Source organism: Antennarius striatus, chromosome 3, assembly GCF_040054535.1.
Source record: "Antennarius striatus isolate MH-2024 chromosome 3, ASM4005453v1, whole genome shotgun sequence".
Classification (NCBI taxonomy): Eukaryota; Metazoa; Chordata; class Actinopteri; order Lophiiformes; family Antennariidae; genus Antennarius; species Antennarius striatus.
The window spans coordinates 18180970-18196495 of NC_090778.1; the positions used below are offsets into that span (position 1 = coordinate 18180970).

The window sequence follows — 15526 nt, forward strand, 5'->3', positions numbered from 1 at the left end:
CGAAATGGTGGAGGCTGAAAAAGGAAGAGTGTTTAATGACCTTTAGGAAGATGTTAAGACAGGCTCTGGGTGGTCAGGAGGTGCTTCCAGATGACTGGACAACTACAGCTAATGTGATCAGGGAGACAGGTAGGAGAGTACTTGTGTCATCTGGAAGGAAAGTAGATAAGGAGACTTGGTGGTGGAATGAGGAGGTACAGGAGTGTATACAGAGAAAGAGGTTAGCTAAGAGGAAGTGGGACACTGAGAGGACTGAGGACAGTAAACAGGAGTACAGAGAGATTCAGCATAAGGTGAAAGTAGAGGTAGCAAAGGCCAAACAAGGGGCTTATGATGACTTGTATGCTGGGTTGGACATTAAGGAGGGAGAGACTGATCTATACAGGTTGGCAAGACAGAGAGATAGAGATGGAAAGAACGTGCAACAGATTAGGGTGATTAAGGATAGGGATGGAAGTGTATTGACAGGTGCCAGTAGCACCTCTCTAGCTTCTCCTTCACCTATTCCCTGCTCTCTCCAGATCATATTGTCATCTGCAAACATCATAGTCCATGGAAATTATGTCTAACCTCACCTGTCAGCCTGTCCATCACCATAGCGAACAAGAAGGGGCTCAGAGATTATCCCTGATCCCTTCACCCACTGTAATGTTACCCACTGTAATGTTACTCACTACACTTTCTCCTACTGTATTGTCACCCACTGTACACACCATTGAGACTGTGTCTGTCCCACGACCATTTAAATTTAATTCATGTAAACTTAAGTCATTTCAAGTCCAGAGAAAAGCAACTGGACATCCAAATTTAATAAAATTCAAAACCAGGACTTCAACAGCTCCGGAGTACAAAACAATAAAATGTGATCTCCTAAATATTAGATCTCTGTCTTCAAAAGCTGCTTTAATCAATGACATTATATCAGATTATCATAGATTTATTCTGTTTAACGGAAACCTGGCTAAGTGAGGATGAGTATTTTTGCCTAAATGAAGCTTCTCCTCCTAGTCACCTAAATCCCTCGAGTCTCAGACAGAAGTGGACGAGTTGCATCTATTTTTAATTCCTTGCTAGAATTGAGCCCTAAAGCAAAAATGATCTTCAATTCATTTGAAAGTCTTAGTCTGACTTTATCAAACCCAATCCAGAAACTACTTCAGCCTCTATTATTTGTCATCATGTATCGTCCTCCTGGTCCATACAGTGACTTTCTATCTGAATTTGCCGATTTCTTAACTAGTTTAATTCTTAAAACTGATAAGGTCATTACTGTTGGTGATTTCAATATTGACGTGGACGACAGTGATGATAGCCTCGGTAGGACATTTATGTCATTACTAGACTCCATAGGCTTTAGTCAGTGTGTACAGGAATCTACTCACCAGTTCAAGCATACTCTGGACTTAATCCTGATTTATGCGATTGAAATTGAAGAGTTAGTCATCTTTCCACATAATCCTATCCTTACTGACCACTGCCTGATAACTTTCAACATTCGGCTATTGTGTAATTCCCTTCCTGCAAAAAAAGTTTGTACTAGAAATTTGTCAGATCATACTATTTCTAAATTCAGGGAAGAAATCCCAAGTCTGCTTAATCTAATCCCACTACTGAACTACACAGCGGGTCATTTTCCGAACTCAGTTAATGTTACTCCATCTCAAATTGATGAGTTTGTTGACGTTACTTCAATTTAATTACTTCGCTAAAAAATAAGACTATAAAACAGGGGATGCAACCTCCCTGGTTTGACTCTCATACCCACCAATTAAAGCAAGACTCCCGAAAACTTGAGAGGAAATGGCGTTCAACTAAACTAGGAGAACACCGCTCTGCGTGGCAAGATGGTTTACATACATACAGTACAGGAAGGCACTTCGTTCCGCTAGAGCAGCCTATTATTCATCATTAATCGAGGAAAATAGAAACAATCACAGATTCTTCTTCAGTACTGTATCTAGACTGACAAAGAGCCACACTGCATTTGAGCCTAGTATTCCATCAAGTCTCCACAGCAATAATTTTATGAATTTCTTCAATAATAAGATCCTGCTCATCAGAGACAAAATTAATGGCGTCCTGTCCTCAAACTCTGGTCCATCTTTAGGTCCCTTAGATCCGGAAAACACACAGCTGACTCCTTAACCCTTTGGTTCTATGGATGTCTTTTCTCCAATATAGATCAGTCAGCTGATTAAATTGATTGATTGATTGATTGATTGATTGATTGATTGATTGATTGATTGATTGATTGATTGATTGATTGATTGATTGATTGATTGATTGATTGATTGATTGATGCAGTCCCACCTCCACCTTGAACTCCTCTGTCACATTTACAGCCCACCTCACCACTGTCTTACACTATTAGTGAGATTAACGGATAATAATTTAAATATATTTTACACCATCCAGATAAACTGCTCTCGGTGTAGTATTACACCCAGTACTTAGGTTTGTCTTAGTAGTTTACTGATTACTAGGATCTCTCTCTGAATTCTGGAGTTGTCAGAGGGATGAGACATTTCAAGTAGCCTTTCTAAAGGGTTGATGCAAACTTACACATCATTCAAAGGGGAAAAGAGAGGGGAAACACAGGATAAAAAAGTGGCTGACCTGTGCGTCCTCTGTGAATTATAGAGTAGAGGGAAAAATAACTCCATCATGAGATCAGAGGAGGATGTGAATTAAAATCCACCCTAAGGGAGAGAGGCGGAGTAACAGAGCCACCCCCCCCCCGGAAAAAAAAAAAACTTTAATGAAACTGTGCAGCATCACAATCTGGTAAATGCACAAGCCAGAGTTATTACACAAAAGCACAGTCTTTGGTCCCTCCACCTATAGCATAGGACATGAAAATGTCTCAATCATCACATGGTACTTATCATTACTCTGATTTCATTTAATAAATCGTGTTGTCTTCAGATACTGAAGGAACATTAATGTTTTTATTTACAAATATTGATTATTACTAATTTTAGTAGTTACTGGGTTGATTTACTAAAGCTGATGACATAACATAAAGTACCGAGTACATTCTGGCATGTGCACTAAAATATGTGCTTGAACTTTGTGGAAATGTGTCAGTGCATACTTGTTGGAACATATCAAAGCCAGCTCAGGCAATAGATCATGATTTTCATCTGAAAAGCAAAGAAAACTCATCCCAGCTTGAGAGGACAACAAAGGATGACCCAAAAGGAAACATGTGTGTAAAGTCAAAGATCTTTCTGACACACGTGCATGTGGACTTTTAATTCTGCTCACGCAATCACATTTTCTTTACAGTAAAAATACAGTATTTTCACTTGACTGCATGAGCCTTCTGACAAGATTAAGTAAACAGATGCACAAGTACATCACAGCACTGAGAGATTAAAAGGAGGGCATTGTCATAAGGACAACATAAGCAAAGAAAATCACATTCACCTGCTCACATTTATCCTTCTTAAATCTGACCAAATACAAGAAAACCTCTGATGTTTGTTATGTGGGATCAAGACAGGCTGTGTGGCAAACATGTGATGCGTCATGTTTTAATTTACCAAACCAGGACTATTTTCCCGGTGATTATTGTTGAGTCCCCAGGGAGACATGTCTAACCTAAAGTAATAACTAAAACCTGTGTATGGTATTATACATTGACTGATGGGTCTGAAGCAGCAGCCACAGCTAATATTAGCAGGTAAGCGTTCTAAATCCTCCACTAAAGATTCAACATTTAAGTGGATCATCATTCATTCATTTTCCAACCCGCTTAATCCGCTAACGCAGGTAGCGGGGTAGCCAGTGCCTATCCTGGCAGTCTCAGGGCGTGAGGCGGGGGACACTCCGGGCACGACGCCAGTGTACCGCGGAGCCACATAGAAACACACTCACTCACTCCTATGGTCAATTTGGGACCAGCCAATCAACCTGAAGCGCATGCTTTTGGAGGTGGGAGGAAGCCGGAGAACCCGGAGAGAACCCACGCAGACACGGGGAGAGCATGTGAGCTCCGCACAGAGCGGGACTCGAACCCGAGTCCGCCGTGTTGTGAGGCAGCAGCACTAACCACTGTGCCACCGTGCCGCCTAGTGGACCATCAATTCAGGACTATTTCAATGTCTTGAATGATGTTGGATTATCTGTTTTTATTAGTGGTAGCTGAAAATCAGCACAAAGTCATCCTACAAACAAGTTATTTAGTAGAATAAAACAATAGATGGGAGATTTAGTAAATTCGAAGAAGTCTCCTGATCTGAGACTCAATGTTGCATTAGGATATTTCTGCCCAAGCCTGTTTGCTGTTAATAAGCCTTAGACCATGCATTATATGTTCTTTATATATTTCAGATCCCTGTTATTATCCTATCTTCATACTTACACTTAAAGCAAAGTGTGTTCACTTAAAGCATTTCAGAAAAATATGTAACAGTATGTAATAACTGGAGGACCGCCCCACAGAGAAGAAATGACAGAACATGCTGGTAACTGAAGTTCAGCACTTAAAGCAGAATGTCCTCTGGCTAACTCTACAGTGAAGCAGCCGTGGGAAGTCTTAGATTAGGTTCTCATTGATGTTAAAAAATGAAGTGAACCTACATTTGGACACAATTTGTCACTCTGAGTGGGATCACTTTGACAAAGGTAACAGGGTTTAAATTATAGGAGATTCTACCAGTTTCATAGTCAAAACTTTCTGCACAAATGAAGGTAAGCCATGTTTGTTTGTTTTTTTGCTTTTTTGTTTGTTAGTTTGTTTTTTTATCAGATGAGCAGAGTCAGGGAGAGCTGATGAATGAATACAGTTTAATATAATTTCCTATTTCACCCAGAGTCCATTTTGAAAGCCTTTATTAAGCCCCTTTTAAATAACTCTGAAACTTTGTAAGATAATGCAAGGCCTTCAGAAACCTTTCTAACACACTCAGTTTATTTGGAATTCCGGTAAAGACAAATGCCTAAACATTACATTAGAACATTTTGACACTGTTTGAAGACCAAAATCTTAAGACCTAAAAAATGAAGAGCCCTGGGGTTAAAGCTCTTATCTCTTTTTGATTGCTAGCCACTCCATCTCTACAAGAGGAAAGCTAGGAGCACATCACTCGTAAGCTGTCCTTATGAGTAATTGTTTTTACTCTCTTAATATTCTCTGCTCTGATTTCTCTTGTGTGTGTGTGTGTTTAGGAATATGGGGGGGGGGGTGTAATTCAACCATCACAGTATCAGATGAATAATTAGACTTAAGTATCATTTTAAACTTATTTTAGTCTTTGGTATCCCTGAACACTTGAACTCATCATCTGCCACTGCAACTTATTGTTTTGTCATTCCTTTCAGTTGTATCCAGTTTAACATTCACATTTAACTGGCTGTCACATTTAATAAAAATACATTTGATACACCTTAGATGTTCACGTGAGAATCTATAAGGTTTGCAGGAAAATGTATATGTTACTTATTTTTAACATCTGTAAGACTCCAAAAAAAGTTGGTATTTGATATAGACTGATGATATTTCCATGGAGTCCTTTTGCAAGTAAACATAGCATTCAACTGTTTTTCCCAACTTCCATCCTACTCAACTTTTATAGCAGCAGAAAAAAAGTTATAAAAGTTGCTGGTTCCTATTAATCGATGTCAAAGTGATCTGAAAACCTAGCATCAATAGATTTTTCAACAAGATGTATGAAACTAACAGGAATCTAAACTCCTCTTTCTCTCTCTCTCTCTCTCTCTCTCTCTCTCTCTCTCTCTCTCTGAAATACACATGGAATAAAAAGGATGGGAGATTTTTTGTTGTTTACAGCTGCTATGTAAAAGTCAATTACACAGCCAATTGAAAGTGTTGCTCAGATTAGAGTGACGTGTGCCTGGCTTCAAAGAGATTGTTGTTTCCTGTGAAGCCTCAGTACCTGCATTCACTTATTAGAACGCCAAACAAGAAAAACAGCACATGCAGACACACACATACACATCTGGACCTCTGCTTCTTTCATTAATATTTGCTCAGTGTTCTCCTATACAGGTCCCTGGTGTTACTGCCCAGGAGCCCCCATATGAGGTGAGGTAAGATATGGAGCCACAGAATGTTGCCATCTGGATATACATTTACAAATGCATGCTCATGCGCAGACATACAGATATATTCTTGTCATAACCCACACTGACAAACACCTGGACATGGTTACTGGACTTAGAGGGAGAGCTGAATGCTGTGCGCAAGACCGCCTGTGTGTCTGTGTGTTTATAGCTAGGGTATATGGGGAGTACTGGGCTGTAGGTCATTCAGTGCTGGAGGCTGTGTACGTTTTCCTTTATGTTATTTCTGAGCCCTTGAAGATGGGGGCTTAATTTCCAAGTCTAAGAAATTATTGTTACTACAATAAGTCTACACTATTTTCAAAATGGAACGAATGTAGAAAGAGGGTGTTTTAAAAGTTACCTAAATTAAAATTTGACAGTTTTAGTTGTCTAAATGGCATACACACACACACAGACACACACACACACACACACACACACACATATACAAGCAGGAACCCGTGGAAATTCCACAATAAAACAATAATATCAGATTTCATACCAAACATATGAAAACAAATGTATTCGTATTGTAAACCAAGCGTACCCATCATAGTCAAAAATCAACATAGTGACGTAAAAACTTTGTGTTGGCAAATCATAGATTGCGCCGGGCGGGCATTGCGAAGCCGTAGATGAATGTTAGCAGGCTAACTGGAGAAAGAAAGCTAACTAATCGTGAGATTGTAAAAAAGCTAATGTTAAAGGAAAAGGCACCTGTTTTTTGTCAGATGCCCGAGGAGCATTTTGGATACTACATCGATTGTCCCATTCCACACGGAAACCATAGCTGGACAGACTGTTGGTGCTAGCCGACAGTCTATTAATAATTCCCGTAGGGAAATTACTTTTGTTTAACTCCAAATGCTTTCACACACATACACTATACAGACACACACTAGCAGTATGGTTAACAATCATTTGGACATGACGAAATGAAATTTTTTTTATTTATTTTTTTTTATATTTTATATACTGGTTTGATCCCCAAAGGGAAATTAAGAACGCACTCTAGCTAATGATTCAAACACATGCATACATGTATATTTGTGAGTACAGGTCCCTGTAGCACACACGGGGGCCTGTAGGCATGCAAGGGAGGTAGAGTGGCAGCTCCTTCTTGGTGCGCCTCAAATGAGCAATTTGTAAAGGGGACGGCACCTTGCTCAAGGGTGCCTCGGCAGTGCTCACCCGGAGGTGAGCTGACAGTGGGAGGTGTCAGCTCACCTCCGGGTATTTTGGGGGGGGGGGCGGGCGCGGGAATCGAACCGCCGATCTTAAATCATACGACGACCCACTCTACCGCCCGCTTTACCACTGAGCCACTGCCGCCCCTAAATACAGTAAACATGTAAAGTGAGGGGAGGGTGGTTGGGGCAGCCAATGATTGTGCTTTTGTAATGTTGAGGTACAGCCAGTGATTATGCTTAGGTCATATCACTGTTTTTTATTTAAAAACAACATTTTTGTGCACTGTGGCAGGTCTTACGTAATTTTTTTTTGACAATATTTCCCCTGCTTTAGAAAACACCTGCATTGTACAATGACTCTATCAGGAGGAGCGGGGGGGGGGGGCGAGGTCAGCACGCAGTTGAATGGATTTAATTTAATTTAATTTAATACTGTTTATATTTTTGAATTTTATACTGTTTTATATTTTAATTTAATTTTATACTGTTTTTATTTTAATTTTATACTGTTTATATTTTAATTTAATACTGTTTATATTTTAGTTATAGTTTAGTATATAAGTCCTGTTAGTGCTGCATGTGTCTGTTCGTGTAGGGTATGTCTTGCGGTATGTCCTATCTATCTATCTATCTATCTATCTATCTATCTATCTATCTATCTATCTATCTATCTACCTACCTACCTACCTACCTACCTACCTACCTGCCTACCTACCTACCTACCTACCTACCTACCTACCTACCTACCTACCTACCTACCTATCTATCTATTTATCTATCTATCTATCTATTGTATCACTGTCAAAACTCGTGGCACAAACCGAACCACTATCTGAATCAGGCCATGTAGCCGCATAAGTGCGTTGATCAAACATGTTTATAAGCAGAGCAACTCCGAGAACGGGACCGGGACGTCGTGTGGAAATTCACAGCATTCCTCCTGGAGGATGACCTCCATCACAGAGTTCTCCCACCAGCAGGCAGCGCATCCCGGTCTGACCCAGAACTGGATTCAGTGAGGAACGTGAATGAATGAATATAAAAACTTCATGACTCATAAAGAAACAGACAAACCAAAAAAAAAGGCAAAGGCAAACAAGAAAGACATTATTTAGACTGATTACTTAAACATCACACATAAAGATAAGGGCTGTGCTGAAATAAATAACCAGATCAGATGAAATAAAAAGTAACACAACTAAAAGTTCTGACTTTTCCTAACTAGATTCCTATTTGAATAAAAATGCCTACTGTATGTAATAATGACAAAATGTAAATTTTGAAAAGTACTCATGTAAAAGGGACCATAAGGTAAAATAATGAAGGATTTCATGTTCTGGGAGGGTTGTTTTTAATGTTATATCAAATTAACTAATGTTACATAACATAACAAAGTAGTGTATAAGTTCCTCATTATTGTCCTCAGTAGTGAAGCCTTTATGGTTTCAAACAACTCCGTACAGACTGGCCATATTTGCCATATAACACACTTTTTTGGACATAATGGGTTTATTTTGAGGAAGCAGAACATTTTCTGCATAGTCACAACACACCTGGGAGGCAATTTATTTGAGCACTTGAGTTCTACTGGAGGTTCACCATAATACATTGATTCTCTTGAAACATGACTTTACAACCACCACGTTTATTAAACCACAAAATGATTAAGTATAATCTGATGATATCAGAGGATAGACATCTGTAAAGCACTTCTTGCATACCAAAGGTGATTGCATCTGTTTGGAGTCAACCAAGAGGAAAAACGGCAAACAATATTCTAACTTGTTAGTGCAAAATGTGAAATCAAGGTAAGCTCTGTCTCTTCAAACCTATTCTGTTCATCAATCATCTATCAAATTTAACCAAGACTAAAAATGACACACACAAAAACCCTTCAACTAATCACTATGCCTGTGACATAAATCCTACAGCAGCAAGTCCTCAATCATAGTATTAAAAAGCCGCTTTAACCCTGGCTTAACCAACTACTTTTTATTATTGTTCACAAAATACATTTGATTTGCAGTTTGGTAACTAATCACGACTTTGATCAACTATTCCTCCTTAAGACACCAAAGAACTATTCATCTTGGCTGCCCCAGGACGATCCCTGCCAGCGTCCGCCTCTACAGGAGTACAGCAGTAAGTAAATGTTCATTTCAACCATTGGCTCCGTGAAAACTCCTCTAATAAAACAAAACACAACCTGGACACCTTCAGATACCTCATCAGTCAGACGTGCAGAAATGTGTCGACATCTCAACAAAGAGCAACCATCTCCTGTCAATCAGTCATGACTGAAAAGTGAAAACAGACAGGACGCGTAAAAAAAAGAAGAAGAAACAATTCAATGGCGTCTCCACTTCCTGTTTGCTCTCCTCACCTTTTTTGTTGTCTTCTTCCGATGAGAGGAAAAGTTAATGCGTGCAGTAGCTGCTCCGCGTACAGATGTGAGGCGATCTGTCTCCAAACCAGAGCTTCAGACTCTCTCTCTCTCGCTCTCTCTCCCTCACGCACGCACGCACGTACGCACGCACGTACGCACGCACGCACGCACGCACGCAGTGGTCTTAGACACGAAAACCTCCGCTCCTCCAAAAGCCACTAACTGTATGAGGGGTGATTAATGCCACACAGAAAGTAGTGCATTAGCTGGAGCAGACTGGGTGAAGTTCTGTTCCAGATGGTGGATTCCACTTTAATGGTGTCTGATAACTAATAAACAACTGATGTCTTCACAAAATATATGTAGCTATTGGAAGCCAAAGAAATATCAGCAGGCAGAAAGTAATTGGGTGATCTTTGTAAGTTGTTTCTTTTACTGCTTGTATTTGTCAGCATTTTGTAGTTTATTCCACAAAGCAAGTTCATAGTAGTTGAATGAATATTTGTAGTTGAATGAATATTCAAGTACTGCAGTCTGAAGATGCTAGTGTAAAGATAAATGGTTATGCTACCCAAAAGCAGTATGAAAATAGGCATACATAAGTACTTAATGCTTGTATTTAACACTTAACATCACTCATAAAGTAATCCAACCACGTTCGTCGCTCTCACTTGCTCTACTTATTTCATCCCGCTTCAAAATGTATTTTAATTGTCAGTGTTTGTCCGTTCTTTTATCCGTTTATCAGTTCGTCAGTCCGTCTTTTCGTTTGTCCACCAAATATTTTTGCAACCGTTGCAGATAGAAAGATGAAACAAAAAACACATTACTCGGCCGGCAAGGGGGATAAAAATGAGATGATGAGAGGATGCGATGACCTTGAGAAAAGTAGGTCAAGGTCAAATTTCAACTTTTGTACACTCAGGAACCGGATAAGATAGAAAGACGAGGGAGAAGGCCAGTAAGACGGTTGATCAAAGCTAGTGTTTTGATCCACCTATGCACTAGCTTTGATGTATGGTGTTACTCACACCGGCCTTCTCCATATGCACTAGTCTATGCACTAGTCAGGTACTACTTTCAGGGTACCCCTGACCTACCCTGAAAGTAGGTCAGGGTAGTTCACGGGATGCTGCAGTCTCTGACTGTCTTGGTTCTAGTTTGCTGTTTCCTTCTCCCTGTCTCCTTTGAGCGTCTTCCGCTTTGTGTACACATTGAGAAGAAGAAGAAAAACAACACATACACAAAGCATTCTGTTGGGTATTAAAATGCACATTGTTTATTAGGCAATACAGTTCCAACTATAGTCTGTTTTTCTTAGCACTTTTCTTAGCATTCCACCGCTTTTGTCCCATTAAATAATAAAATGACTTTAATCATAATAATATGAAAAGAGTAAAAGTCAGCCTTGTTGCATTTCCTCTAGTAAAAGTTCAGATAAGACCTTCTCCATATACTAAATTAAAAACAGCCAACTAGTCAAGGATTATAATTTCTACATTTGACCTTGTTTTCCTGCAGGCCAGGCAAGAAAGAGCCAAGTTTATTAAGCACCTCTTAATTAAATAATGGCACCCATAAAAAGCATTGTCAAGAAAAGCCCATCTATCACAACAAAGAGAAACACATACATATACATATATGGATTTTATATTATGTTATTCTACATTTAATTGTTAGAAGATTCATTACATATTAATACGTCATACCTACATAAACACTACAAGTGCCTCAATGCTATAAAGTAAAATAAGTAAATGTAGCCATTTCTTTCAAATCTGGCAATGTTTTTGCAATGCTAACAGTTTCACACGAAATGTAGAAAACAAAATACATACAATCTTTTAAAAACTACAAAAATGTTCGGTATACTTAATAAGAGCGAAAGTTGTCACCATCATCCCAATTATCCAGCTCACTGGTGTTGAAGTACTACACTGTAGATAATATGTTTCGCTAATGGGATGTATTGTTATTGTCAGTGTTTGCGTATCCATCCATCCGTCCGTTAGTCCACCAAATATTTTTGCAACCGTTGCAGATAGAAAGATGAACCAAAAAGCACATTACTCTGGCGGCAAAGGAGATGAAAATGACCTTAAGAAAACTAGATCAAGGTCAAATTTCAAACTTTGTACACTCGAAAACCGGATAAGATAGAAAGACGAGGGAGAGGGCCAGTGTATAAACCATAAATTGAAGCTCGTGCTTTGATCCACGTATGCTTTGATTTACCCTGATCTATGAAAGTAGGTCAGGGTAAAATTTTGAATTCAAAGACTGCCACATCCCGCGACTTACCCTGAAATATCCTGAAAATAGGTCAGGGTAAAATTTTGAATTCAGGGGTGTTGCAGGATGTTTCAGTCTCTGCCTGCCTTCATTATAGTTGTCTCTGTAATCATTCTCAATGGCTATGGACATTTTCTTGGTGCTGCCTAATTATAAGTGCAATGGGATTTAATGGGTTCAGGTACTTAATGCAATTATTTATAACCATAAATGTTATCACTTCTCTACGGTCATGCTTCAAGATTAAACTCATCATTAAGAAGCAAATATGTGCATCACAATCTTTATTATGTATTATCAGAAAAAGGTTATTGCTTGTGGTACCACATGTAAGCTGCAAATAAAATTAAGAATAAAGTAAAATTGAGGTTTTTGGTTTAAAAAAAAAAGATTAGCAACATAGTGCTGCAAGATATTTTTCTGCTTACGGTAGAAATAAAATCTTACAAGGGCTCTGGGTCCTTGTGAGTTCAGTTTTTTCTATGCATACATGGCACTGTTTATCTTATCCTGAATAGCGAGAGTCACCGCTGTGCTTGTGTGAGTATTGCTTGAGTTTCACTGATAAATGAACTAAATGTCGGAAAGAGGATTTCCGCAACAGCAGCCAGGAGAGGAAATTGGAAATTGCAGGGAAATTTGTAAATTCATATTTTACGTGTGTGAGCATGTTTCTTGCAAAGAGGTTTATCTTTCTTGGAAAAGAAAGTCTGGCCTTCCAGAGTGGTACAACACACCTGAGGAAAAAAAATAAAAATGTTTTATTAGTGAGCTGTTCAGTATTTTTTTAAAATCTACTAATGTCATTTATTAGGTCTTTGTGATAGAAATAAAGACAGCTTAAAAACCTTTCTAGAGGTTTTGTGGTCAAACAAATATGGGTGGTCAAATGAACCTCATTGGCAGAGGTAAATACTGTTTTGCCCCAAATTACCCATCACTTACTGCACAGACAAAGCATGTGTCATGCCAGATGTAACCGAGAGCCTCCAGGAACTTGTCACCAGCCTCAACGGGGAACTCACAACCATGACAACTGGTTCCAAACAAACTGTAGAAGTCTGTAGTGGACAAAGCATTATATATTTATTAGTCTTTGCACAAAAATCAATTATCAAGAGTCATCGTCGCTCACCTTGTTCACAGTATGGCTCTCCGTCCTCCAGGTGGAAAGTGTTGTTTCTGATTGGCTGCTGACAGCAAGCACACAGAAAGCAGTGGACATGCCATGTCTGTTTGAGGGCATTTATCACCTCCTGTGAGCAAATGTAAAAAACACAGTTAGTTGAAAGCATCATGCAAGTCATTAGGAGCTCTAGCCACCGTGTGTGTGTGTGTGTGTGTGTGTGTGTGTGTGTGTGTGTGTGTGTGTGTGTGTGTGTGTGTGTGTGTGTGTGTGTGTGTGTGTGTGTGTGTGTGTGTGTGTGTGTGTGTGTGTGTGTGGACCATAATGACTTTTGAAGGAAGCTACCAGCTTATATTGCTTTTGCTTTCAATGCTTGTTCAAAATATTTAATCATTAAGAGTGAGAAGATAATTTCCCCAAGAGGGACAATAAAGTGCATTTCTTCTTCTTCTTTTCTGGCCATTATTTTCATCACTGCAATAACTTATCATAAAAATGATCGAAATAGCATCAATTTATACAAACTGTGACGTGTGTCAAGAATCCTGTTATACCTTTTCATTCATGTGGGGCTACATTTCCTAGCTTAAAATAGATAAACCGTGATTTTTTTCCCACTGTTAAACTGTATGAACAAGACAGGACAGGGAATCAATAGAAAGTTGGTGACCCAGAATGGAATAAAGGATTAGAGGAGAAGGGGTGAGAAAACAGGTTAATAAGAGGCTATAAACTGGTTGAAGATGTGTGAGAAACGGAGAGTTGAAAGAGATTAAGGCCAAAGAGGTTAGATCACATGAGGGATGAACGTCAGAGCTGGGACTGAAGCAAAGATCTCAGCTTCCAGACACTTTTGGTTCACCCACAGTGTCCAGAATACAAAGCCTAATTTCCCCAAAAGCCCATACCCATTTATTAGTTTTACTGATGGTCACTACAGAACATTTGTGATGATATTAGAATTTATTCTGCAGATTTGGAGTTAGACCTACTTTGTGGTTAAAATGCAGCAACCTTCATTAAGTGGCATTTTTATATTTTGGGCACTTTATTTAGTTTCAAATTGAAAGTTGTCTTCTTACTGAAATAAGAACAATCAGATTTTAAAAAAACACTGTCGTAAGACTGGGCAGTAGCCAATACAATGTAAACAGAATCATTCTCATGTGACCACCTTGCAATGCTGATAGAAATAAAAAAGTGAATATGATGAATTTCATTGCTTGACACTACTAACCTTCAAATTATTCTAAGTCAATAGTGTAACAGTAACAACTGCTACTTCATTCAAATGATTTACTCACTCATTGCTATATCAAGTATGGAGAATATAACCTAGCTAAGAAAAAATAATAATGTCACATACTCTTGATTCATTTAGGGAATCGGCAGCTAAAATAAACTAGTAAATTTAATTTTATTATCATGATTATTAATTGAATTAGCTTATATGGTAAGAACATCATTCAGCCCTCATGAAACATTTAGTCTCTTACATTTAATAAATCGTGTCTAGATAGGTCTGTGGGCTTTTATAACAGGAATTTTAACTGTTTTTTGTGATGATCTGCATCTGCCATATTCAGTTTTGCCATATTCATTTGTTCCTGACTTTGTCTTTTGTTTATTGGTTTTCAGTTTATGTACTTTTCTGGTTTTCTATTACCACTGCATTCATGATTCACTGCACCCGGGTTGTTTCCCCTGATTGTTTCGTTTGGTCGTTAACCAATCCGTGTTTAGTTCTTCCCCTAGTCAGTTAGATGATTATTAGTTCCACCTGCAACTAACATAGCACCCTGGTCCGTCTACTTAAGACACTTCACTTCAGTTCAGGTCTGTCGCACCATAACTCAGTTTCTATTTGAGTAGAGAATCTTGTATACCAGATCGCTATTGTTGTTCCTAGACTGCTTCTGTACGACCACGAATTTTGCCTTGCCTTGTCTGTGTTTTTTACGGATTTTGACCATTGCTTGTTGACCACGATTTTTGTCTTTTGGTGCCCCGTGAATGACCTTTTGCCTGTCTGTTGGATTACGATTTTGCCTGCCTCCTTTGTACTGATTCTGGTTTTGACCCCCACTTGGATTTTGGACTACGAACTGATTAAAGTTTTTGATTAATTGACACCTTGACTTGAAAGACTGTGTGGCTGCTTGTTATTATCACCAATTTATTTCTTCTGGACACACACCGACACAAACACACACGCCCTCTACTGATCTATTTTGATTGACATCAACTCACCCCCAGTATCTTGGACTGGCAGCGACTGCAAACTGGAGCAAAGAACTCCTCATAGCAGTGTTCACAGTACACAGACCCCTTCTCTTCCACAAAGCCGGTATGTGCAAGGGATGAGCGGCAATGGGCGCAGTTGAATTCTTCCTTATGCCACGATTTCCCCATTGCTACAAGAAATGGCCCCCTGAAAAAAATGGAATAGGCAAAGACAAAGGA

At 39.0% G+C, this 15526-nt stretch overlaps 2 protein-coding genes across 5 annotated transcripts in view; both read right to left on the reverse strand.

Moving 5' to 3' along the window:
- Window positions 1-9723, reverse strand: part of bmpr1ba (bone morphogenetic protein receptor, type IBa) — a 71764-nt gene extending 62041 nt beyond the window's left edge. The window contains exon 1 of one of the 3 annotated variants that reach the window (XM_068311714.1): window positions 9643-9723. The gene's annotated coding sequence lies outside the window, so the exon portion shown is untranslated. The remainder of the gene's footprint in view (window positions 1-9642) is intronic. The other 2 variants (XM_068311710.1, XM_068311712.1) reach the window with 2 other exon arrangements.
- Window positions 9724-10896: 1173 nt separating this feature from the next.
- pdlim5a (PDZ and LIM domain 5a) overlaps window positions 10897-15526 on the reverse strand; it is a 53721-nt gene continuing 49091 nt past the window's right edge. For both annotated transcript variants that reach the window (XM_068310293.1, XM_068310295.1), the window contains 4 exons: window positions 15314-15494; window positions 13073-13193; window positions 12883-12998; window positions 10897-12674 (listed from right to left, as the gene is read on the reverse strand). In XM_068310293.1, the coding sequence (XP_068166394.1) occupies window positions 12585-12674; window positions 12883-12998; window positions 13073-13193; window positions 15314-15494 (508 nt within the window). In that variant the 3' untranslated portion in view covers window positions 10897-12584. The remainder of the gene's footprint in view (window positions 12675-12882; window positions 12999-13072; window positions 13194-15313; window positions 15495-15526) is intronic.